Genomic DNA, 24,519 nt, shown 5'->3' with positions numbered 1-24,519 from the left:
TGAAAACAAACAGAAACCGATAAAATAACTCGTTCTCTCCGTTTGTTGTTGAGAAAATAGAAAACGGACTTTACCTTTAACAGTGTGAATCAGACAGGAGGCGCGAGTAGTATTCAGTGGTGGAGGAGCAGATTACAACTAACTGAACACCACTCGCGTCTCTATCTGATGACCTGGGAGTGAGAACGAGCTCCACAGCTGCTACTGAACAGACCTCTGGTTGGTTATTAATTATTTATATTATTAATAATTATTATTATTATTATTAATGTCCACAGCGGTTGTTTTATAATTTACACAGAAAGTAAAACTATGAGGCTTCAGTTGTTCTCAGTCTTTTATTTTCCACTAAAACAAAGTGTTAGTTTAGAGTTAAGAATAAAGATCATCTGCTCACGGACACTTTATAAAGTATTATTATGTATTAATTCTTATAGGATAAAATGAGTAACGGTGAAATACAGTAAAACAGAAACGTCTGAAACTCAAAAACTTTATTTAAACTCTTTTATTATTGATACAATCAGAGTTTAATATCAATACTTTGTGCTTAGATTCAGTGTAAATATGATATTGGACATGTTTCCTACAATAAGATCAGCTTTGTGTGCCAGTTCAACAGAGATAAACATGTGAAATGAGACGTTTTGATTCCTCTCCAGTTGTTTTATTTTGAATCACAGTGTGCAGGATTTCCCAGGACCTGGTCTGAGCCCGGTCTGAGCCCCGGTCTGAGCCCCGGTCTGAGCCCCGGTCTGAGTCCCGGTCTGAGTCCCGGTGGCTGCGTGGGAACAGATGTTTATTAGCTGGTAGCTCTGCAGCTGTAGATGTGAACGTGCTCCGGTGAAACAGGATGTTTCCTTCACACACTCATCATGCGACTGGTGATAGGACGCAGTGTCTGAGCGAGCAGATCCTATCTGAGCTGATTGTACATCGATGCACGAGTCCAGAGCTCAGGAAACGTTACAAACAGCAGCAGACGCTCGGGTTTACTCTCTTTATGATCAACAGGAGGAATTTATTGTAGCTAGTGAAGATTTAAAGGATTTAAAATGAGCTCAGTGAACATTGTTAGGACTTCTTCTACTACTGACCCCTCTTAAGCCCCGCCCCCTTTTCACTGAGCTCCAATCACAGTTGAACGATCCTCAGTCAACTTCCTGCTTTCCTGTACTTAGATATGCTACGTGCTAAGCTAATCTATGTTGAAAGATTTTAAAGATGGTTAAAAAGGTAAAATAGTTTTAAGTTCTAACATTAGCAAAGCATTAGTGTGATAGAGCTACATCTGAAGCTAATTACGTAGCTAACATTAGCTAACTTAAGATTTTAACCATCTTCAAAATGACTGAGGATTGCTCAGCTGTGATTGGAGCAGAGCGAAAAGGGGGCGGGGCCTCAGAAGGATCAATTAAAAACATTTCTGCTCGTCATTAAGCTGATTTGGCTCGTGTGAGTGGAATGTTAATAACAGTTGATCAGTTTCGCTCTTATTATTATTATTATTATTAATAACATTATTATTATTGATTATTATTATTATTGATTAGAGATTTTATTTACACCAATAAACAGTTTACCAACAGACGGAGCTACGAGGCTCCTTTAGCTCTCAGCTTGGACAGCAGCATCTCGTTCTTCCGACACTCCTGCAGACACAAACATCATCATCATCATCATCATCATCATCATCATCATCATCATCATCATCAGCCATGTCCCTTTACATACAGATATTATCTCATATTAATATATTAATATATTATCTAATATTAAGTTTACTACACGGAGGTTCACAGTTTGTTCTACGACGACAATGAACGCACTTTAATTAATTTATTTATTTAACTTATGAAGGAGAATCAGTATCTGCTCCGTGATGGTTAAACAAATATAAAATAAAACTATCAATAAAACATTTCCCATTAATATATTTATAAAAAAAGGACCTTTGAGGATTTAAAAGACTGAAAATTTCAATTTTATACAAGAAATGTTCTTTAATCCAATTATTTGTTAAAGTTATATTTAAGACTTTAAATTCAGGTTATTAGATTTTAAACTTTTTAAGACATGTCCTACAGTTTACTTTGTATACATATAAAATCTGTTTTATTACTTTATTAATGTATTTGTACATCTGACAACATTTCACTGCAGATATTCACACGACATCACATCATCAGAAACATCTGGCCAACAATAATAATGCAGTTTAACACAGCAGCTTCCAACCTTTAAATAAAGAACCGTTTCTATTATTTATTAAACTGCTTCAGTGACAGATTTTAGAGAAGATTATTTCCTGTTTAAGAAACTTTTTATACAATTAGGTTTTTTTTTAAATATTTTTTAACAAACAGACTTAATAAGCTTCTTTTTTTGACAAATTCAGTGTTTTTTTCTCCGTGATGTTTGATTATTGTTCTATTAGATAATTTGCATTGAATTTTTTTAGCATGTCTTAAAATCAAGAAGGCGTGGCGACCCCCTATGAAGCTTTAGTGACCCCTGGTGGAGGCGTCTAATACAACAGCCCAGCTATAAATCCTCCATTACAACGTCATAATGTTCAGATGAGTTTATTTACTGTTATTAAGTTATAATGACGTGTTTTAACACTTTGATATCAACCAACATAAGAAATAAGACATTATATCTGTAACTACCGAGGCGGGTTCGCTGGTTCTCACCTCCTTAAAGTCTTTGACGGTTTTGAAGTAGAGCCTCTGTTTGTCGAGCAGCTCCAGGTATTCGTCGTTCAGCTGATCTCTCCTCATCTTGTTCTCCTGCTTCTTCTTCTCCATCTGGAAACAGAGCAGACGTCACGCCAACGCTAACGGCAGCTCGTCGGAACGAGGCCTCTGGACACGCTTTATTACTGCTCGCGCTGCTGTTCACACATTAAATGACTGAAAGCAGAGTAATAAAGTAATAATGAGTTTTACCTTAATGCGATTCTGTTTGATTCCCTCCACGATTTGTTCCATCTGTCTGAGGAACTGATCCTTGGCGGCTGAAGACGACATCGCCCTGGAGAACGATACAGCAGCTTACTGACTGAACCAACAGGTGGCAGGAAAACATACAACAGACGGATCCTCTTCTATCAGTCAGTGAAATCACTCTGACGTTATTTTATGGAATAATCAACATATAACAATAAACTGAACAATCAACACAAACTGTGAACTCTGTAACTGAAGGAAGTTTGTGTAGAACCAGGGATAGTTCTCTGTCTGTATTATTGATTTTCTTAATTTTTAACAATCTTACAGACTTAATAAGCTTATTTTCTAACAGATTCAGTGTTTTGTTCTCGTTGTTCGATCAGCTCTTTGGTTGTTTTCTAAATCAGGAGGCTGTTAATCAGAATGAAGCTCTGTGAATAAAACCTGTGTTCAGCTCTTCTGAGCCCTCATCCTGTTTATATTTAAATAATCTAAACTTTAAAAGAGAATTTCATTCAGTTTTTAATCACATAAATTAATTCAAATGCTGAGCTGTAGACCTGCTGACCCCTCGAGGGGATTGGGAACCAGAGACGTTATACTTACTGTTGGAAGTTGTCGTGAATTGAATTCAGCAGATTCACCTGCAGACATGAAAACACATTGTTCTAATTAAAATTAAGAACATACAGACGTCAACTAATCAAAACTCAAACTGGACCTAGTTGACAATCACAGGTCCTGTTTACACCTGATATTAAAATGTGTCTCCAGTGAACAGATCAGATCTCACTTCCCCGCTCTGCATGCAAATAAACACAAACATTATTCTCATTTGCAAAGATCGATTGCATAATCAGTTGTAACCAGCGGCCCAACGGCAGTAGCCAACAAACCGGGGCCAACTGATGTTTTCTAACACAAACAATAAATAAATTAATGTGTAACGTTTGCCGAATTTACCAGAAGGTCAAAATATTTAACAATCTGTCGTAGATAACGTTTCACTGAGTTTATAAAGTTTCTCTTCGCTCAATATCTCACAAAATTGATCGATTTTTAAAGGGAGTCTGGTGATATTGCTGTTATTAGTTACATCAGCTGTTTATGTTCACAGGTTAAATATCACAACTACGTCCTCAGCAAGTGTTTAGACTGATCTGATCTCACATGTTACTACCGGGAGTAAACGGGCTCACAGATAAATCCACATTAACCGGTTCATTTACTTCCTGTGTTGTTACTCACCTCCTTCTCCAGATAAACCTTCTTATCGTCTAACGTGTTGTACAGAGTGAAGAACTGTTTGGTCTCTTTGTGTGTTGCAGAAACTAAAACACAAGAATTACCCGATTTAATGGGTTTCTGTTATTTGGAGACATTTTTACTGTCGGAGAACAAACGTCGGTTCAACCCACCTTGGCTGTAGAGTTCGATGAACCTCTTCTGGTACTGGGTCAGCTCGGCCCGGCTCGGCACCTCGTCGATCTTCCTCTGCAGGATGGCGATCTCTCGGTTCCTCCGAGCCTGAACACACAGAGAGAGTTTAATAGGTTCAGAGCTCGTAGGTTTTTATTAACAATCACAACAAATAGGAAACTAGTTGATGTACATTTTATTTCTTCTGTCATTAATATTCTGTTTAAGCCGAACAACAGATCAACTAACAACTTTTCTCTGTGTATCAAATCCATAAACTACATTTTACATCGTCAGCTTGTTTAATTCCTCATATTTATTAAGATGATTAAAAGTCCGTTCTATCTAACAGTAACTGTAAATCTACATTTAAATGGTTAAAAGATAAAAAACATTCAGTGTTCAGTGTTCGGTGTTCAGTGTTCAGTGTTCGGTGTTCAGTGTTCAGTGTTCAGTCTGGTGTTCAGTGTTCAGTGTTCAGTCTGGTGTTCGGTGTTCAGTGTTCAGTCTGGTGTTCAGTGTTCAGTGTTCAGTCTGGTGTTCAGTGTTCAGTGTTCAGTCTGGTGTTCGGTGTTCAGTGTTCAGTCTGGTGTTCGGTGTTCAGTGTTCAGTGTTCAGTGTTCGTGTTCGGTGTTCGGTGTTCGGTGTTCAGTGTTCGGTGTCTGGTGTTCAGTCTGGTGTTCAGTCTGGTGTTCAGTCTGGTGTTCAGTCTGGTGTTCAGTGTTCACTGTTCAGTCTGGTGTTCAGTGTTCAGTGTTCAGTCTGGTGTTCAGTGTTCGGTGTTCAGTGTTCAGTCTGGTGTTCAGTGTTCGGTGTTCAGTGTTCAGTCTGGTGTTCAGTGTTCGGTGTTCAGTGTTCAGTCTGGTGTTCGGTGTTCAGTGTTCAGTCTGGTGTTCAGTGTTCAGTGTTCGGTGTTCAGTGTTCAGTCTGGTGTTCAGTGTTCAGTGTTCAGTCTGGTGTTCAGTGTTCGGTGTTCAGTGTTCAGTCTGGTGTTCAGTGTTCGGTGTTCAGTGTTCAGTCTGGTGTTCAGTGTTCGGTGTTCAGTGTTCAGTCTGGTGTTCAGTCTGGTGTTCAGTCTGGTGTTCAGTCTGGTGTTCAGTCTGGTGTTCAGTCTGGTGTTCAGTCTGGTGTTCGGTGTTCAGTGTTCGGTGTTCAGTGTTCAGTGTTCAGTCTGGTGTTCAGTGTTCAGTGTTCAGTCTGGTGTTCAGTGTTCGGTGTTCAGTGTTCAGTCTGGTGTTCAGTGTTCGGTGTTCAGTGTTCAGTCTGGTGTTCAGTGTTCGGTGTTCAGTGTTCAGTGTTCAGTGTTCAGTCTGGTGTTCGGTGTTCAGTGTTCAGTCTGGTGTTCAGTGTTCAGTGTTCGGTGTTCAGTGTTCAGTCTGGTGTTCAGTGTTCAGTGTTCAGTCTGGTGTTCAGTGTTCGGTGTTCAGTGTTCAGTCTGGTGTTCAGTGTTCGGTGTTCAGTGTTCAGTGTTCAGTCTGGTGTTCGGTGTTCAGTGTTCAGTGTTCAGTGTTCGGTGTTCAGTGTTCAGTCTGGTGTTCAGTGTTCAGTGTTCAGTCTGGTGTTCAGTGTTCAGTGTTCAGTCTGGTGTTCAGTGTTCGGTGTTCAGTGTTCAGTCTGGTGTTCAGTGTTCAGTGTTCGGTGTTCAGTGTTCAGTCTGGTGTTCAGTGTTCAGTGTTCAGTGTTCAGTGTTCAGTCTGGTGTTCAGTGTTCAGTCTGGTGTTCAGTGTTCAGTCTGGTGTTCAGTGTTCAGTCTGGTGTTCAGTGTTCAGTCTGGTGTTCAGTGTTCAGTGTTCGGTGTTCAGTCTGGTGTTCAGTGTTCGGTGTTCAGTGTTCGGTGTTCAGTCTGGTGTTCAGTGTTCAGTGTTCAGTGTTCGGTCTGGTGTTCAGTGTTCAGTCTGGTGTTCAGTGTTCAGTCTGGTGTTCAGTGTTCAGTCTGGTGTTCAGTGTTCAGTCTGGTGTTCAGTGTTCAGTGTTCAGTCTGGTGTTCAGTGTTCAGTGTTCAGTCTGGTGTTCAGTGTTCAGTGTTCAGTCTGGTGTTCAGTGTTCAGTGTTCAGTCTGGTGTTCAGTGTTCAGTGTTCAGTCTGGTGTTCAGTGTTCAGTGTTCAGTCTGGTGTTCAGTGTTCAGTCTGGTGTTCAGTGTTCAGTCTGGTGTTCAGTGTTCAGTCTGGTGTTCAGTGTTCAGTCTGGTGTTCAGTGTTCAGTCTGGTGTTCAGTGTTCAGTGTTCAGTCTGGTGTTCAGTGTTCAGTCTGGTGTTCAGTGTTCAGTGTTCAGTGTTCAGTCTGGTGTTCAGTGTTCAGTGTTCAGTGTTCAGTGTTCAGTCTGGTGTTCAGTGTTCAGTGTTCAGTCTGGTGTTCAGTGTTCGGTGTTCAGTGTTCGGTGTTCAGTCTGGTGTTCAGTGTTCGGTGTTCAGTGTTCAGTGTTCAGTCTGGTGTTCAGTGTTCGGTGTTCGGTGTTCGGTGTTCAGTGTTCGGTGTTCAGTCCGGTGTTCAGTGTTCGGTGTTCAGTCTGGTGTTCGGTGTTCAGTGTTCGGTGTTCAGTCTGGTGTTCAGTGTTCAGTGTTCGGTCTGGTGTTCGGTCTGGTGTTCGGTCTGGTGTTCGGTGTTCAGTCGTTACCATGAGCAGACGGATCTTCTGCAGTTTCTCTCTGTCGGTGTCGTACTGTTTGTCTATCAGCTGGTTCCTCTCCTGAACAGAGGAAGAGGAGCAGAGACAGTTACAACAAACTGAGGAAGAAGTTTCTCACAATATTTAGATTGCGAAGCATTTTATTGATTGATCACTTTTTATTGAATGTGAACAGGTTGTAATATAACTGGCGTTGCATTGTGGGTCTGGCGTTGGATGCTTTGTGGTTTTGGCTGATGGCTGATTTGTAAACGGCGAGCTAGTTATTAGCATGGAGCTAACGGTCCAATTACAATATAGGAACATTGCAGGTAGAAACGTTATTAAATATGATGGTCAGTTATTTTACTGCGTTCAGTCAACAGGACGCTGACTGCAGTTCACTGAACGGCCACTGGAGGCGCTATAACAACACTTTAATGACAGTTACATTAATAACCTTTAATATAAAGACTGATTCTAAGATATTATAATAAGATATAAGATGTGTTGGTGGGGAATCTAACTGAACCTCGTCCTCCTCTGTATTCTGTCCTGATGCCTTCTTCAGCTCCTCAATGTTCTGCTGCAGGCGGACCATCTCTTCCTGCACATTAAAGAGAAAATCAGCAATTTACCAAAAGAAATAAACCTCCTCCCTTTCATCCTGTGTTCAGTGCGAACAGCCCGCAGCATTAACAGGATGCTGATGTACTCACTCTGCAGTGAGTGCGGAAGTCCTGCTCCTGCTGCTTCAGGTTCTCGTTCATCGTCACCAGAGCCCTCAGCTTCTCCAGGAGGCTGCACCAACAACAGGACCACGCCATTAATCAAACACATCACAGGGTTCACGTACAAGTGTCCTCTCAGAGCCTCATCACTGCTCCTTTTCACATACATTTTAGATTTTCTGAAGCACATATTCAACCTCCAACCCTCAGAAACGACTTTTTCAGTTTATAGTCCCTTTGATGTCAGATTTGTGTCTCTAATAACATTAAATGAAAATGTATCCGGATGAGTGAGAGAGACGTTAATTAAGGGTAAAATCCTCCAGTGATGCAGCCTGTGTCTCTTCCTGTAAATGTGTGAGTATCAAAATAAAAGTCCCTTTCGGTCTGATTAACAGACAGAAGAAACAGTGTGCTGTAACGTCTGAGAAGGAGCTGCAGTTGCTTCCAGCTGCCACAAGAGGTCAGTAAAAGTGTCTGTAATAGTAATTTAACAACGACACTTTATTGATATCAGAGGTTTTAATCTGCTGTATTATATTTTATATAAAGATATAAAGTGTATGAAGATCATTTCTCACCTGCTGTCAGCCTGTGGAGGAAGGAGGTTCGAGTATAAACAGTCCCCAGGTGAAGAGAGAGACCTCCTACCTCTTCATTTACCATGGCAGCCATACTGGTCATCAGAGTCTTAATACGCATCTGAGAGTGTATGAAGATCATTTCTCACCTGCTGTCAGCCTGCTCCTCCATCTCCTCCAAAGACTTCAGCTCTTTGTCCAGTTTCTCTGAGATCTCTGTCGCCTGCAGACACACAAACACCCGTTATACTGAATGTATGTATGTACGTACGATCCCTGTTATAATCTATGAACGACTGATTATTCTGTAATGTAACTACTGTTTCAGACCAACAGCTGATCGTTTGTTTCAGTACAGCAGATGTGACCTCTGACGGTGTTTTCTGAGTTATTTGTGTCGCAGACGTAGAACAACCAGATCATTTGTTATAAACAGACAAACAGGAAGTGAAGCCTCGTCTCACCTCCATCAGACTCCTTTTGGCCTCGTCGCTGCCGGTTTTCACCTCCGTGTGTTTGGCTCGTAGCTGTTAATGAAAGATAGAAACACTTCTTACTGACAGTTAGTTCACCGTCCCTGAAATCAAAGAATGCTTATACGTAATACCAACTGTGTAACTGTGGAAGTACTGCATGTATTATCTCTATAAGTCCTCTGTATGTTCTATATGTGGATCCTGAAGCGGACTCTACAGTGGACCCTACAGTGGACTACAGTGGACCCTAAACGGACCCTACAGCGGACCCTACAGTGGACTACAGTGGACCCTACAGTGGACTACAGTGGACCCTAAACGGACCCTACAGCGGACCCTACAGCGTGGACTACAGTGGACTACAGTGGACCCTACAGCGGACTACAGTGGACTCTACAGTGGACTCTACAGTGGACTCTACAGCGGACTACAGTGGACCCTACAGCGGACCCTACAGCGGACTACAGTGGACTCTACAGCGGACCCTACAGCGGACTACAGTGGACTCTACAGCGGACCCTACAGCGGACTACAGTGGACTCTACAGCGGACCCTACAGCGGACTACAGTGGACTCTACAGCGGACTCTACAGTGGACCCTACAGCGGACCCTACAGCGGACTACAGTGGACTCTACAGCGGACCCTACAGCGGACCCTACAGCGGACTACAGCGGACTCTACAGCGGACTCTACAGCGGACTACAGCGGACCCTACAGCGGACTCTACAGCGGACCCTACAGCGGACTCTACAGCGGACCCTACAGCGGACACTACAGCGGACACTACAGCGAACTACAGTGGACTCTACAGCGGACCCTACAGTGGACTACAGTGGACCCTACAGTGGACTACAGTGGACCCTACAGTGGACTACAGTGGACCCTACAGCGGACTCTACAGCGGACCCTACAGCGGACCCTACAGCGGACTACAGCGGACCCTAAAGCGGACTACAGTGGACCCTAAAGCGGACTACAGTGGACCCTAAAGCGGACTACAGTGGACCCTACAGTGGACCCTACAGCGGACCCTACAGTGGACCCTAAAGCGGACCCTACAGTGGACTACAGTGGACCCTACAGCGGACCCTACAGTGGACCCTACAGTGGACCCTAAAGTGGACCCTAAAGTGGACCCTACAGCGGACCACTGACCTCCTCCAGCTGTTTGGTCTTCTGTTGGATCTGTTTTTGGACTGAAGCCACAGCCCTGCGGTGTTGCTGCAGCGGACCGTAACGCTCTGAACGCTCCTCTGACGACAGCTCCGACTGCTGCAGGGACATAAAGGAGAAACTTTAGATTACAACGAGGATTTTTATTCAAGTACAAGAGTTGGAAGAGAAGATGTTTCTCACCTTCTCTGCGTACTCGGAGGCAATCTGTTTGATCTCCTCAGACTGCAGCCCCACTATCTGACCCACTGCACTCGCTGTCAGCCTCCCCTGCAGACACAAACAGCACATTACTGTACAGTTCATGAATCAGTTGTTCAGTTTACAGCAGCGATACAAAAGGCTCATAATCCAAACACTAGAGAGTCTACTGTGGAGGAAGGAGGTTCGAGTATAAACAGTCCCCAGGTGAAGAGAGAGACCTCCTACCTCTTCATTTACCATGGCAGCCATACTGGTCATCAGAGTCTTAATACGCATCTGAGAGAGAAAGAAAACCAGTTAGATCACATGTTAAAGTTTATCCGTAGACACAGAAACATGCTCTACACAGGGTTCACACACCTTCTTAAACAGCAAATTCAAGGCACAGTTCCCTTGAATTCAAGGACCCGACACAGTTTAGTTTGAGACAGGGATGTTGGTTAATTAGTTACAACACTGAGAATTTCTATAACGAGAACTAGCAGGTTTTACAGGAGGAGGATTTCTTTATCACAAATGTAAAACAATAAAAATCTAAAATCTAAGAATCTTTACCATCCAAATTCAACCACTTTCACTGAACCGGATTGATTTTCACCCTCAAATTCAAAACCTTAAAAAATAAAGTTACTAAAGATCTAAACTAAAGAAAATCATATTAGGACATATAAACTGCTCTTCTTACAGAATTTAGCACATTTATTTAGGCACATTATAAAAATATACAATAAAAATGAATTTAATGATCTGTTATAGCCACATTTTAGACTCAATAACAGTCTGAAGTTCAATGTATTTGGAAAACTTTAAGAACAATACTGATTCCTATTCAATGTTTTACTGATGTGATAATTTAATGTTTCTGAGTTTAAATATCTTCATTTGTGGTCTTTCCCAGGTAAATATTGATATACGTGATTGTTTCTGGAACTTTAGGAGACAGCTACAGACATTTCTTCTAGTTACCTTATTTATTCAAGTAGTTATTTATTTCTTTTTTTATTATTTCTCTCTGCAAGTTCAGATTTTTAGAGCCTGGAGCACTTTTATCTTTTATAATGTTTGTTGAGGAATACTTTTGTCTTTAACTGCAACTCCAGATCTGCCTGTAGGTAGTAATAGAGTAACCCAACCCCTTAAAGTCTCACCTCCTCCGCAGCCTGCAGGTCCTCCTCCGACACCTCCCCCATCCCAGGGGGCGCCGCCTGAGCGCCGCCGGCCTGCGAAGCCTTCCTCCCGTCCGCCTCGAGGAGACAGACGGACAACAGTAAACGCTGGGTCGCACATAAAGAACGATTCTCTGAGTAAAAACTAAAATCACAAGACACCTACCTCGTCCTGTTTGGACTGTTTACTGAACCCGTAACGCCTGGAGACAGAAAGACAACAACAAGCTCTGTGACATAAATAAAGTGTGAACATAAAGTATTTCCTTCAGGGTTCAGATATACACCATGCCACATTACAACATCAGCACACAGAGGGGATAAACAGCCGCCCCTCGTCACGACTCTTTAAATACATAAAGTAAAAAGAAAGCAGCACCACAGTTTGCATCCATCATGCCTGAAACACACAGCGAGGGGAGAGAGTCACACACTCACTCAGTACTTACAGGAGGAAATCTGACATTCTAGCACAGAGGTGGAGATGGACGGACGGATGAAAGAACAACAAGTCAGACAGATACAGACATGAGATGTGTGGATTAAAGACAGCAGGGAACTCTTTACAGACTCGTCTAAAAGAGGTTACAACCAGGTGTCAGGAGGTTATCAATAGTGTTGATTGATGGAGAGATAGATCGATCAGTTTGTGTGCGAGACTCAAAAAAGTGTTTGCAAGTGTTGTTTCTGGGAAATTAGTTATTGTCTGTCTAAAAATAATCTTCTTAAACATGTTTTACATTAGAAAAGTAATCTTGTCTTAATAAAAATATATCTAACTGTGTCCTTAATAAGATATTCCAGCTAATATTGAGCTATATTTAACCAGTAACAACAGTGGGTGCGTAATATCCCAGCAGAGGAACCAGATCATTGTCCTTATTGTCAGAGCACTCGAACAACTTCTCAGTTTAAGAGAAAGTTGTCTGGTCCCAGGGTTGGAAATGTTTCTGGAGCCTTTATTTAAGACAAAGTCACTTATTTTTATTCTTATTTATGAAGAAATTGTGTCTTATTGCAAGATGAAGGTACAAATTCTTAAATTCAGCTCAATAAAGTGACCAAAATACTGATTTTAAGAATCTTAAATAACTGAGTTTTCAGTGTTTGTAATAAGTACAACTTATTTAAATTGTTGACCTTTATCAGATGCAGTATTTTGTCCTGTTGGGAATAATAGTGAGAGCTGGAGCATGTGAACGCAGTGAGTGGTGGGAGGCTGCTTACTGAGCGGACTGTGTTTGGAGACGCAGATAAATGAACTCTTACCTGCCGTATTCCAGCAGAGTGGAGTGAACTCTGGACTCCTCGTCCAGCAGCTCCCCTGCATCCCTCTGCCTCCTGTACTTCCTCTGGGGTTTGTACACTTCCTGTAAGACACCAGTGTTTAATCAGGAAGTTACAGGACAGGAGTGTGAACGTAAAAACGGATTCCTGATATAGAAACTCACCAGTACGTCCAGAACGGCCCTCACTGCTTTGTCTTTCCTCTGGAGGAACTCTTCATCCTGAACACACGTTAACACTCACAGTTTATTTAATGCAGACAAACAACACTTTAGTTTACATATTAAACTGAAATCACACACACACACAGTAAGTTATATTATGTGTAAGAAAGTCACACTTTTGATTTTATTACTTCTTCATATTTTAGCATTTAATTTATAACCGGAGGTCTCAAACTCATTACTCCAACATCTGCTTCTCTCGGGAACGATTGGTGATTCAAAAATAACATTTAATCACCTTTATTTACTTAGTGGTTCTCAACCTGAGGGTCAGGACCCCCACTAGGGGTCATCAAAGCTTCACAGGTGGGTTGTGAGGCCTTTTTGATTTTAAGGCGTACTAGAAAACTTAAAGCATATTTCTGTGTAACTCAAAACATTTTTTGAAACTGATTAAATTAAAAACTCCATTTTGTTAGTTAAAAAACATTCTTGATCAATTAACTTCAGTCATTTTAAAAAACACTGACTATTTGGAAAAAACTAGTAAAAAAGTTTTTAATCAAGTTTTCTTAACTTACAAAACTGAGTTTGTGTAACTTAAACTGAAGTGAAAACAACTTATCACATTAGAGTTTATTATATAATAAAGCTGTATTAGAACAACTGTCCAGTATCAGAAGAAGAAAATCCCTTCCCGTGTATAATCTTTGAATTATAACTCCTCTCCACTCACATCTTCACGAGTCTTGGAGCCACAGCAGAAACTACAAACCTGCCACTGCTCCAGTATTCAAACAACTTCTACTAACGTCACTGAGAACATTCCTGAGCTGCAGGTATCAGGAGGCCACCATCTGGAGGTCACTCCACCAGCCACTGCAGCTACGTCTCCGCTGTCTGCTCACCTCTGGGAGGCTGTGGCTCTTCTGGAACTGAGAGACGGAGTACGCTCTCACATAGTCGCCCATCTCCTCCCTGGTCTCTATGGCTCTCTTCACCAGCCACTGGCAGGAGACACACACACACACACACAGAGCACGGCGTTAATGACGGTAATGCTGAGTGATATCACAGGATGAGTCTCGGTTCGGGGGGGGTTCTCTCACCTGTATCACCGGGAAAATGTGGATGAAATCCAGCCCCTGGATCTGATGAGGCTCCAGACGATGAGGACACTTCATCTTTGGCAGCACGGACACGATCTTCTCCGTCAGAGCGCTGCAAAGAGAAAGAAAGAGTTCGTAACGGCCCGAATCTGTTCAACAGGTCACATTCAAGACTTTAAGATTTTACATCCAGACTGGCAAAAAAAGTACAACAGATATGGAGGAAGATCAGTATTTATTACACGTCGGTTTCTTTTCCAGATTTACCCTGCCCTACAAACACTGCTTTAGACTCCCAGAACCAACTCTTACATTTTCTGGCCAATGGTCGAGTTCTCCTGGAAAAGGAGATCCACGTCGATGTCGAAGTTACACGTGGTGATGCACCAGGTCATACCGCCGACCACCTGAGGAGGAGGAGGAGTTAGAAGTTGACCTTTATGGAGTTCCTGCAGGACTTTAAGACCTTTTTTACATCAATACTCGCAAAGTACAAAGGATATGAAGACAAATCAATATTGGTTCCATTTCTACCCAGAAGATATTTAAAAAGAGACTGAAAAATACATTTAAGATCAATAGAGTCACACTGACAACATTTTAAAGACCTAAAATGAAGATTATTGGGAGAAGATGACACCCTAAATTATTACAGAGCAGCAATAAAGACTCGTAACGTCCCCACAGTCTGGTCCTGAGTACCTTATCAAAGGGGGACAGTCCTTTGATCCGGGCTCTGAAGTATCCGGCAGCCAGCAGGAGCTCCAGGATCTCCGCCAGCTTGACGCTCTGCTCTTCATCCTCTCGGGTTTCCACCTGGGAACCACATACATCATCGAGCTGATCAGCCTGATCAGTAATCAATACTGCCGTTATCAAAGCATCAATCAACCTGATCAGCCTTCAGCAGTCAGCTAGTGTTTCTGTAGTGGAGACTAAACGTTAACAATGATCCATATCAGCAGTTTGAATCCAACTAAAAGCTCCCTGCACCAAACTCCCTTTAAGAAATATCACATTTTAACAATTCCTAACGTGTTCGTAACAACACGTAACTCTAGAAACACGAGCTAAAGGCCGTCATATGTCCACAGTCTGACTGTCAATACGGGATCAATATAATCAATACAGATACAGTGTATACTGATCAATATTCTGATCAAATAAAGTTTAATTAACGTTAAATATAAACGTTAAACGTCACAACTCGGCCGTTAGCTGCCGTTAGATTGAGGGGTTGGACGGGTCTCTACCTGGATGATGTTCCCGTCCTGGTCGAACTGGGTTCCCAGTTTAGAACCAGTTCTCACTCGGTGGAACACTGACGAGGCTGCGGCCGCCATGATGGACTGCTGACAGATCACATGACCGCGACGAGACTCTTCTTCTGTGGTGTTTGGCGGAAGTTGGCAATCCTTTTTATTTTATTTTTATTTTTATTTTTATTTGTTTTATTATTTATGTTTGTTTTTGTTTCTTAAATTTATTTTTAATGTTTTTGTTTTTATTAAACACACTATGAAACAAAACAGTGGGATTTATAATAATAATAATATATAAACAATAATCAATAATCAATAAAAAAACAATCTTCAGGCATAAATAAGAAACAAACATTAAACCATGAGAAAAATATAAATAAATAAATAAAAGTGTGAAATATCACCACAAATATTTTACTGGAATATATTTAATAATTATTATTTAATTCTTAAAAAATAAGAAAAATAATTGGAATTTTTTCTTATTTTAACATTTTGATTTCTCTCTCACAGAAACACAGTTTATAAGTGGAACATTTATATTTGTGTTTGCGTGAGAAGAAGGATCAAACAGACGATATAAAACTGAACGCAAACAATAAATTTAATATAAAAGAATAAAAACAGATGAAGAGAAATAAACGACATAAATCTTCTGGAGCCTTTTTCCATAGATTGTTTGTTTGTTTGTTTGTTTGTTTGTCTTTATTAATAACAAATAAGGTACAATGACAAACTCACTTTGTTCCATCATAAACCTCCTACTGTAAACAACAACAACAACAACAACAACAACAACAACAACAAAGAACTGGGGGCTAAAATAAATCACATAAGGACATTTTTGACTTTGACTCCATTTATTGAGAATAAATAAACTTCTTTCTCTACATATTGTCATTTATTGTATTATAGTGTCTCTTTGTTTATTATATCTATATAAAATGTACATTTCCTAGTTTTAATATTTTCTATATATTGTGTTAAATATTGTAATATAATCATTTATATTATTTATATTTATATGTTTTATATTATTATTATTTATATGTTTTATATTATTATTATTGTTTATATGTTTTATATTATTATTATTGTTTATATATTTTATATTATTATTATTTATATGTTTTATATTATTATTATTATTTATATGTTTTATATTATTATTATTGTTTATATATTTTATATTATTATTATTTATATGTTTTATATTATTATTATTATTTATATGTTTTATATTATTATTATTATTTATATGTTTTATATTATTATTATTGTTTATATAGTGTCTGCCTCACTGTGTTTGTTTAGTAAATATCAGGTGTTTGTTTTTGTTTATTTACTCATTTATTTAGTTTATTGATTATTATTGATTAATATGTTTGTTTTTATTGATTTATTGATCAAATATCACACAAACAAATACTGTACTACATTAAACAGACGGATCGATACAAAGAGGACACAATAATGTAAATCAATAAAACCTGTAAACTGAGTCAAAACACACGAATAAGAGTCTTTTTACGACGGGTGAACTGTGAGAGACGCTGAGAGAAGCGGAGTTGGCACACGTGCTCGTGTTCTGCTGCAGCATAACAAATTCAAGACACTTTCTTCTACTTTTTTTTATTTTTTATTTTTATTAATAGTAGGGCTAGTATTATTAGAATTAGATTAGGGTTGGGAAGGAGGGATTTAAGAGGCTCATGGCTTCAGGGAAGGGGGATGAGGGTGGTGAAGGGAAAGGGGGGCTCTAAGAGGGGGGCATCGAGTGAAAGACCTGAAATGTCAGGAGATGAAGGAAATAAGGTTAGGACAACTGGAAATACTGAAGAGTTTGTCGTGCTGTTTAAAGTTAAGGGAACTAATCAAGGAGATGCAGGATTTAGAGCAGTGAATCCATTAAAAGTTACCAGTGCTTTGGAGAGTCAGATAGGCAAAGAATTTCAGGCCAAGATATTGTTTAATGGAACGTTAAGAGTTTGTTGTAAAAACAGGAAACAGTATAATGATGCTAGAGGTGTGGGGAAGCTGGTGGTCAAGGTGGAGGCATTGATCCCTAGAGGAAGCCAGCAAGGAATCAAGGGAGTGGTGTATGGAGTGTTTGCTGGCTTATCTGAGAAGGAAATCTTAGAAAACATTAAGGGGGCCCAGGTAACTGATGTGATCAGATTTAAGCGTGTGGATGGAGCAGGGGATCCGCCGGTCCTGTTGACGTTTAAAGATAGTGTACTGCCACAGAGAGAGTTTCTTGGGAGTATGGCGTATTATGTGAGAGAGTACATTAAACCACCATTGCACTGCTGTAACTGTCAGAGGTTTGGACATGTTGCTGGGGCTTGTCGGGGTAAAAGAAGGTGTGCAAAGTGCGGTGGAGATCATATAATACAAAGTTGCAAGGCAGAGGCTCCTCAGTGCCCTAACTGTGAGGGGGATCATGGGGCAGGGTTTCACAGGTGTGAGCGATTTGTTCAGTATGCAGAGGCAGTTCAAAGAGTGGATAGAGAATGTGGAAAAGGGATATCTGGTACTAGAGCAGTGTCAGGAAGCCAGGTCAATGCTCCAAACTTGCAGTCGGACCTTCATTCTGATATGTTGAATCTTACAAAGGAGTCATTTCTGTCTTTTGTGTCTGATGTGTTGGTAGGAGCTAAGAAAGCAGCTAACCGCTCAGATATTATTAGGTTAGTGGTGGGGGCAGCTGAAAGGTTCCTCGGTATAACGCAGTTGCCAGAAGAGCTACATCAACACATGAAGGCGAGTCAACCTATGGATAGGTCACAGTTGGTGAGGGTTAGCAGTATGGAGGATGTTGGTGAAGTGGATGAGGTGGATCCTCATTAGCATCTTAATGTGGCATATTCTTCAATGGAACGCCAGGAGTCTAATCGGAAATGGTCAGGAGTTAAAAAGGTTTGTTGATGAATTTAAAGAAGCTCCAGAATTGATATGTATTCAAGAGACTTGGTTAAAGCCTTCTCTAGATTTTGTAATTCCAGGGTATGAATGTTTGAGAGTAGATAGGTCTGATAGATCAGGTGGGGGTTGTGCAACCTTTGTTAAGATTGGGCTGCAGTACAGGAGAATTGATATTAATTCCAATCTTGAGTGTTTAGCTGTGGAGATTTGGAGCAGTCAAAATTCTATTACTGTGCTAAATTATTACTAGAGGACTCTTTGTTGTTGTCCAGAATGGCTTTGGGAAGGTCGACAATGGAATCAGTGCTAGTTTTGGATCAGGATATCAAAAGTGCATTTAGCAATAAGGAAATAGTAGTGAGTGTATTCCTGGATATTGAGAAGGCATATGATTCTTTGTGGAAGGAGGGATTAATGATTAAAATCTTTGACTTGGGAGTAAGGGGACGAATGTTTAATTGGATTAAGGATTTTTTAATGAAAAGAACAATACAAGTAATGGTTGGTAGTGTCTGTTCAAAGACTGTAGCAAGGAAGTGTTATCAGTCCAGTTTTATTTAATATAATGATTAATGATATCTTTGGTAAATAGAGAGAGGATTTGGGTTGTCTCTATTTGCAGATGAGGGGGCCATCTGGAAAAGAGGGCGTAATGTAGAGTTTGTTTTAAAACAGATTCAAAGAGTATTATTGTCTATAGAGGAATGGGGGAACACATGGGGATTCACAATGTCTGCATCTAAGACTAAATATGTTGTATTTGGTTTTAAAAGAAAGTTACCTAATATAGGGCTGTATATGTATGGGTCTTTATTGGAGAAGGTAAAGGTTTTTAAATGTTTGGGTGTATGGTTTGAAGAGCGTTTGACTTGGGCTGTGCATGTAGATAAAATTGTGCTGAAATGTGGAAAAGTTCTGAATGTTATGAGAAGTCTGGTTGGGTGTGAGTGGGGGGCTGAGAGGGAGACGATGTTGTTTTTCAGGCCTCGATCAGATCTGCTCTTGACTATGGGAGCTTTGTGTATGGATCTGCTTCTAAAACTGTTCTGGATAAGTTAGATGTGGTGCATGCAAAGGCATTGAGGCTTTGTTGTGGGGCCTTTAGAACTTCCCCAGTCCCTGCCCTGCTTGTTGAAATGGGAGAAATGCCCTCATGGTTAAGGCGCATTAAGTTAGGGTTACAGTACTGGGCAAGCAGCAAGGTGTCTGTTACAAGAGATAGTAGATAATAAATATAATATTTTTTTTGTCACTGTAAACCAGTGGGCTAAGAAGCTGGGCTTGGAACAGGGAGGTAATGTAGAGCACACAAGATGGCTACCTATGCCTTATTGGGTGATGCCTGAATTGAATATTGAGCTTTCTTTTCTTCAGGAAAAAGATAAGAGGAAAGTGACTCCAAGAATAGTGGAACATCTTAGTTCAATCAGTGAGAGTACTTTAATTGTTTTTGCAGATGGATCTAGAGATCCAGTTAGTGGGAGAGCTGGTTTTGGGGTGTATGTGGAGCAGATTGGGTTGAAGATTGGTCGATGTATTTCTAATGGAAGCTCTGTTTTCACTACTGAGTTAATGGCAGTTCTATGGGCTTTATGGTGGATTGAGGAAGCCAGACCTAAAGAAGTCACTATCTGCTCTGATTCTGCAGCTGCACTGGAAACCTTAAGAGCAGGAAAAACTACAGCTCGTCCTGACATTGTGAAGGACAGCGTTACTTTTGCTGGGTTCGGGGCACGCTGGGGTTAGGGGGAATGAGCAGGTGGACCACTGCAAAGGAAAGCTTAAGAAGAGAAGTAGACGTTCATTTATCCATGGGGAGAGTGGAATTAAGAGAAATAATGACAGCGGGCTGAAAGAATGGCAGAGAGGATGGCAAAGGGAAGCCAGGGGTAGACACTTCTGTTCTATACAACCTAAAGTTAGGAGAATATGTTTATGTGATTCTCAGTGAAACTCTGTAGGTTGAGGTTGGGTCATTGTGGGTTCAATGATTCTCTGTAGGACATGTTTCTGGAGTGTGTGAGTGTGGGATCGTTGGAACAGTAGGGCAGGTGTTCCTGGAATGTGGAAGGTAAAGAGAAGAGAGAAAGGTTTTCTTTGTTAGACTGACAGGAGTTGGAGTTGAAGCTTTTTCTGTTCGGACACAGTGAGAAACACAAACTGGTCTCCGGTGCAGTTTCTGCATGATACAGGACTGTATGTGAGAATCTGACCTGTGGAGGGCAGTAACACAGTAACAGCCTCTACACTGCCGGAATCTAAGAAGAAGAAGAAGAAGAGTCTTTTTACGACAGTGCTGCTCACGTTGCGGCGACAGTTTGAGTTACGTCAACGCCTCGGCTTGCGGCACACACACGTGTGTTTACTACCAACATGGTGAAAGTGTCCGAGAAGAAGAAGAGCGTGAAGAAGAGCTCCGAGGAGGAGGAGGAGGAGGTCCGGTACGGAGAGGAAGAGGAGGAGGACGGAGAGCTCCGCGGTGAGGGTGATGAAGAGGAGGGTGATGAAGAGGAGGAGGAAGATGAACGTAAACGCCAGAAGCTGCTGGACGCCATCGGCTCTCTGGGCGGGAGGAGGAAGAGGAGGAAGAGGAGTCAGGCCGAGAGGTCGGAGGCGGCCGCGCTGATGTCAGAGTTCACCGTGAACGCGGAGGGGGGGGGCGACAAGGTCCAGCTGTCGGACCTCATCGGAACCGCGGACCGGGTTCCCGCCAAGACCCGGAAGCAGCTCGAGAACCTGCAGCGGGTGAGGAAGAGCATCCAGAGCCCGCTCAGCCGGCGGGAGAGCGACCGGATCCAGCGGGACGTGGCCTTCCAGAAGGCGGCCTCGGAGGTGAGCCGCTGGAAGGAGGTGATCAGGCAGAACCAGAGGGCGGAGCAGCTGGTGTTCCCCCTGCACCAGGACCCGCCCGGACCCGGACCCGGACCCGTGGAGCGGCTGGTGTCGGGCTGGAGGGCTCGCACCCCGCTGGAGGAGGAGGTCTTCGCCTTGCTCTCCGCCAACAAGCAGCCCATCCACGACCCGGTGCTGACCCCGAGGGAGGAGGCGTCCGTCCGGGCCATGAGCCTGGAGGAGGCGAAGGTCCGCCGGGCCGAGCTCCAGAAGGCCCGGGCCCTGCAGTCCTACTACGAGGCCCGGGCCCGGAGGGAGAGGAAGATCAAGAGCAAGAAGTACCACAGGGTGCAGAACAAGGCCAAGCGGAAGGAGTTCCTGAAGAAGTTCGAGGAGATGGTGGAGGCGGACCCGGCCGGCGCCCTGGAGGAGCTCCACCGGATGGAGGTGGCGAGGATGAAGGAGCGGATGTCCCTCAAGCACCAGAACAGCGGCAAGTGGGCCAAGTCCAAGGCCATCATGGCGAAGTACGACGAGGGGGCGCGTAGGGCCATGCAGCAGCAGCTGGAGGTCAACAAGGAGCTCACGCAGAAGGTCGTCACCTCCCTGAATGAGGAGGAGGAAGAGGAGGAGGAGGAGGTGCTGCCGGGTTTCGTGAACGATGCAGAGCGAGGAGTTGATTCCTCGAATCCCTGGATGAGAGGGAAGCTGTCCGAGGAGAGGAAGGAGGCGGAGGAGGAAGAGGAGGAGGTGATGGAGACTGTGGATCTTACAGTGGAAGAGGAGGAGGAGGAGGAAGAGGAGGAGGTGAAGGAAACGGAGGAGGAAGTTCTCCTCCGAGAGTTCGACAGCCGGAGGAAGCTGCGTCAGGCTGAGGAGGCCGAGACAGCGCCGGTGATATCTGTGGAGGAGGAAGAGGAGGAGGAGGAGAGAGCTGCTTCAGACAGAGAGGAAGAGGAGGAGGAGGAGGAGGAGAGAGCTGCTTCAGACAGAGAGGAAGAGGAGGAGGAGGAGGAGAAAGCTGCTTCAGACAGAGAGGAAGAGGAGCTCTCGGAGTTCACGACCCTCTTCCGAGGAATATCCGACGCCGAGAAGGTCGCCACGGACTCGGCGGCTCCCCTTCAGGAAGGTCTGATCCGGATCAGGACTCTGGAGGACGTGGACCTCCTCAGTCAGGAGGCTCCTGATGATGAAGCTCCTCCTCTTCCTCCTCCTCCTCCTCTTCCTCAACCCTCCGCCGCAGTGAACCCGCCTCCTCCTGCGACTGAAAAGACGGGAAAACCCAAAAAGAGGAAGCGAGGGATCGAACTGAAACAAGTTCTCACCAAAGACACGAAGGCCATCAAAGTCCCGCTGGCGCCGACCGTGGAGGACGGCGAGGAGGACGGCGAGGAGGACGGCGAGGAGGACGAGGAGCAGCGGGGGCTCATCAGGGAGGCGTTCGCCGGAGACGACGTCGTCTCCGACTTCCTGAAGGACAAGAGGAAGCAGGAGGACTCGGGGAAGCCGGCGGTGGTCGACCTGACGCTGCCCGGCTGGGGCGAGTGGGGCGGCACCGGCCTCAAACCGTCCCGGGGCAAACGCAGGCGGTTCCGGGTCAAAGCGGCGCCGCCTCCGCCCAGGAAGGACCAGCACCTGCCCAGCGTCATCATCTCGGAGAAGAGGAACAGCGCCATCAGCGGCCACCAGGTGAACTCGCTGCCGTTCCCCTTCGCCAACCCGGCGCAGTTCGAGAGCGCCGTCCGCACGCCGCTGGGCCGCACCTGGAACACGGAGCGGACCGTGAAGAAGGTCGTGAAGCCGAGGGTGGTCACCCGGATGGGCGCCATCATCGAGCCGATGCAGCGCGAGGAGCTGATGAAGGACAGGAAGCGGGCGGGGGGGAAAACTACTTTGGACTCGCTGACAAAGAAACATTAACATGGGACTGAAATGCATTCTGGGTAAAATCATCAGTTACTGATGAGACATTCAGAGATCCTTTCACAATAAGAGCACAAATAATATACTTCTGTTTGTGTCAGAGCTTCAGTTTGATGCTTTTAGGGGTTATTGAAGAAGATTAATCTATTTTTCAAACTTTAAACTGACTTCAAACAGATGTGGACACATTTAAATGAATGTTTCGTCAGTTTTGAGGTTATTTACGTGTTAAATACACAAAACCTGCGTGTTAGAATCCAGAAATCTTAACGTAATATTTCATGGTGTTTATTTTTCTTGGTGTTTTTTTTTGCTGTGCTGCGTTTTGTTGTCGTATTAATCGTATAAATAACCTCAAAGTGAGTCAGAATCAGCCCACTGGGAGATTAAATGTGACCACTTCTGCTTTAAAAAGACATTTTGTGTTTTAGAAAATGTCTCATTAACCCCTAAAACCTCCTTTATTGTCCAAATCAACCAATCAGCTGCTGGAATATTGTCCATAAAGCTGATTATCAATGCTGATTGTGCTAGTGTTGATGCTAACATCTGTCAGTGTGAAACTGCTCGAGACCCAAACTGAACATTTCTGATATAAAAGTTGTCGTGATGAGTTTCTGTGATTCGTTCACACTTATTAGATCATTTATTAGTTAATATTAATGTTAATGTTACACTGAAACAATAAAACAAATGATTCACTTCCTACAGTAATTAATCAATTAACTAATTAATGTGCAACCAGTCAGATTCTTCTGTTGTAAATGTTTAAGATCTATTGAGTGTAAATGAATCACATAAATATACGTATGTATATGATTTGTACTTTTATTATAAAGAAAAGATTAAAAAACAGTTTTTTCATGTTTATATATTTGATATTAAAATCTGTTTAATCAAATACAGAAAGTCAAATAATGTGAAATCAATTAAAGATGCATTTTACTGTTAATGGTTATTTTTTACAGTGTACAACATTATAACTACAACATACAGTAAAATAAATGATCTTAAAGCATCATATTATTATATTTTCATCATAAAGTGTTATATTTGTTATTTTCCTCAGTTAGATGCATCACACTGTTTATTTTTAGTGTACGACATTAAAGCTGCAGCATTATAGTAAAAATAATATTCTTTTTTTTTACATTTATTGTGAAATCAAAGTTACTGAGAGTAATAATTTATTTTCATTTTTACTGAAAATAAAATCATTTGTTGTGGTCGAGGTTTTTTATTAGTGATGCAAAGTGTGAACTTTCTTTTTTCAGCTGATAGTTAATAAATGATTATTATTGACATCATTTTTATGTTGCATCCCTATTTAAAATCTGTTTTTATTTTGACAGACATTAAGATTTGAAATGATTGAATGATGATTTTTGCATCATATTTTTCATTTTCACTGAAGAAAACCATTAAAATCATGTTTGTTGTGGTTTTTAATAAAGTTATTACAATGTGGATTATTTGTCAGCCGATAAAATAACTGATAATTTAACACGTTTGTATTTAAATAGAAGTTTATGACCTGTAGCGTTTGCACACCTGAGGGTAAGAAAAGCTGAGATATTGTAAAATCAAAGATTGATGATTTTCTGACTCACTATTGTAAACAACAACAATAACAACAAACAACAGTTCTTACTCTACACGTTTATTTTTTTAATTAAAGTTCATTAAAAAACTTCTCAAACACACT

At 42.2% G+C, this 24,519-nt stretch overlaps 2 protein-coding genes across 6 annotated transcripts; one reads left to right on the top strand and one right to left on the bottom strand.

Moving 5' to 3' along the window:
• Positions 1-493: 493 nt before the first annotated feature.
• ccdc93 (coiled-coil domain containing 93) lies at positions 494-15,251 on the bottom strand. Of its 5 annotated transcripts, none has more exons than XR_007885123.1 (26): positions 15,126-15,251; positions 14,575-14,688; positions 14,185-14,279; positions 13,873-13,984; positions 13,672-13,770; positions 12,764-12,820; positions 12,582-12,682; positions 11,762-11,779; positions 11,479-11,515; positions 11,295-11,390; positions 10,372-10,422; positions 10,126-10,212; positions 9,925-10,041; positions 8,756-8,818; positions 8,441-8,514; positions 7,699-7,780; positions 7,512-7,586; positions 6,989-7,060; positions 4,373-4,481; positions 4,203-4,285; positions 3,561-3,598; positions 2,952-3,036; positions 2,697-2,810; positions 1,567-1,652; positions 752-781; positions 494-716 (listed from the first exon to the last, which is right to left on the bottom strand). XR_007885123.1 is itself a non-coding variant. In XM_051402868.1 (26 exons), the coding sequence occupies exons 1-24, from the start codon at positions 15,213-15,215 to the stop codon at positions 1,596-1,598; spliced, it is 1,926 nt and encodes a 641-aa protein (XP_051258828.1). In that variant the 5' UTR covers positions 15,216-15,251; the 3' UTR covers positions 494-716; positions 752-781; positions 1,584-1,595. The 5 variants fall into 5 exon arrangements, 4 of the variants coding, with proteins under 4 accessions (XP_051258828.1, XP_051258826.1, XP_051258827.1 ...); XM_051402868.1 differs by having other exon boundaries at positions 1,584-1,652; XM_051402866.1 differs by having other exon boundaries at positions 494-781.
• A 5,122-nt stretch (positions 15,252-20,373) lies between these two features.
• Positions 20,374-24,283, top strand: si:dkey-251i10.3 (uncharacterized protein LOC553498 homolog). The gene has a single exon (XM_051402862.1). It carries the CDS (start codon positions 20,433-20,435, stop codon positions 22,809-22,811), a length of 2,379 nt encoding a protein of 792 aa, XP_051258822.1. The 5' UTR covers positions 20,374-20,432; the 3' UTR covers positions 22,812-24,283.
• The last annotated feature ends 236 nt before the right edge of the window (positions 24,284-24,519 follow it).

The sequence above is a fragment of the Dicentrarchus labrax genome, unplaced genomic scaffold (genome assembly GCF_905237075.1).
Source record: "Dicentrarchus labrax unplaced genomic scaffold, dlabrax2021, whole genome shotgun sequence".
Lineage (NCBI taxonomy): Eukaryota > Metazoa > Chordata > Actinopteri > Moronidae > Dicentrarchus > Dicentrarchus labrax.
Note: the sequence above shows the minus strand (reverse complement) of the source record. Positions and strands in the feature narration are given on the sequence as shown.

What these genes read in the sequence shown, in the direction of transcription:
- ccdc93 (XM_051402866.1), bottom strand. Translation starts at nt 15,215, where the DNA reads ATGGCGGCCGCAGCCTCGTCAGTGTTCCACCGAGTGAGAACTGGTTCT. An exon ending in CTGCCATGGTAAATGAAGAG is followed by an intron (nt 10,213 to 10,371) that starts GTAGGAGGTCTC and finishes TTGTGTCTGCAG; the next exon opens with GGGAGGCTGACAGCGAGTGC. An exon ending in ACTTCCGCACTCACTGCAGA is followed by an intron (nt 7,587 to 7,698) that starts GTGAGTACATCA and finishes TTTAATGTGCAG; the next exon opens with GAAGAGATGGTCCGCCTGCA.
- si:dkey-251i10.3 (XM_051402862.1), top strand. Translation starts at nt 20,433, where the DNA reads ATGGTGAAAGTGTCCGAGAAGAAGAAGAGCGTGAAGAAGAGCTCCGAG.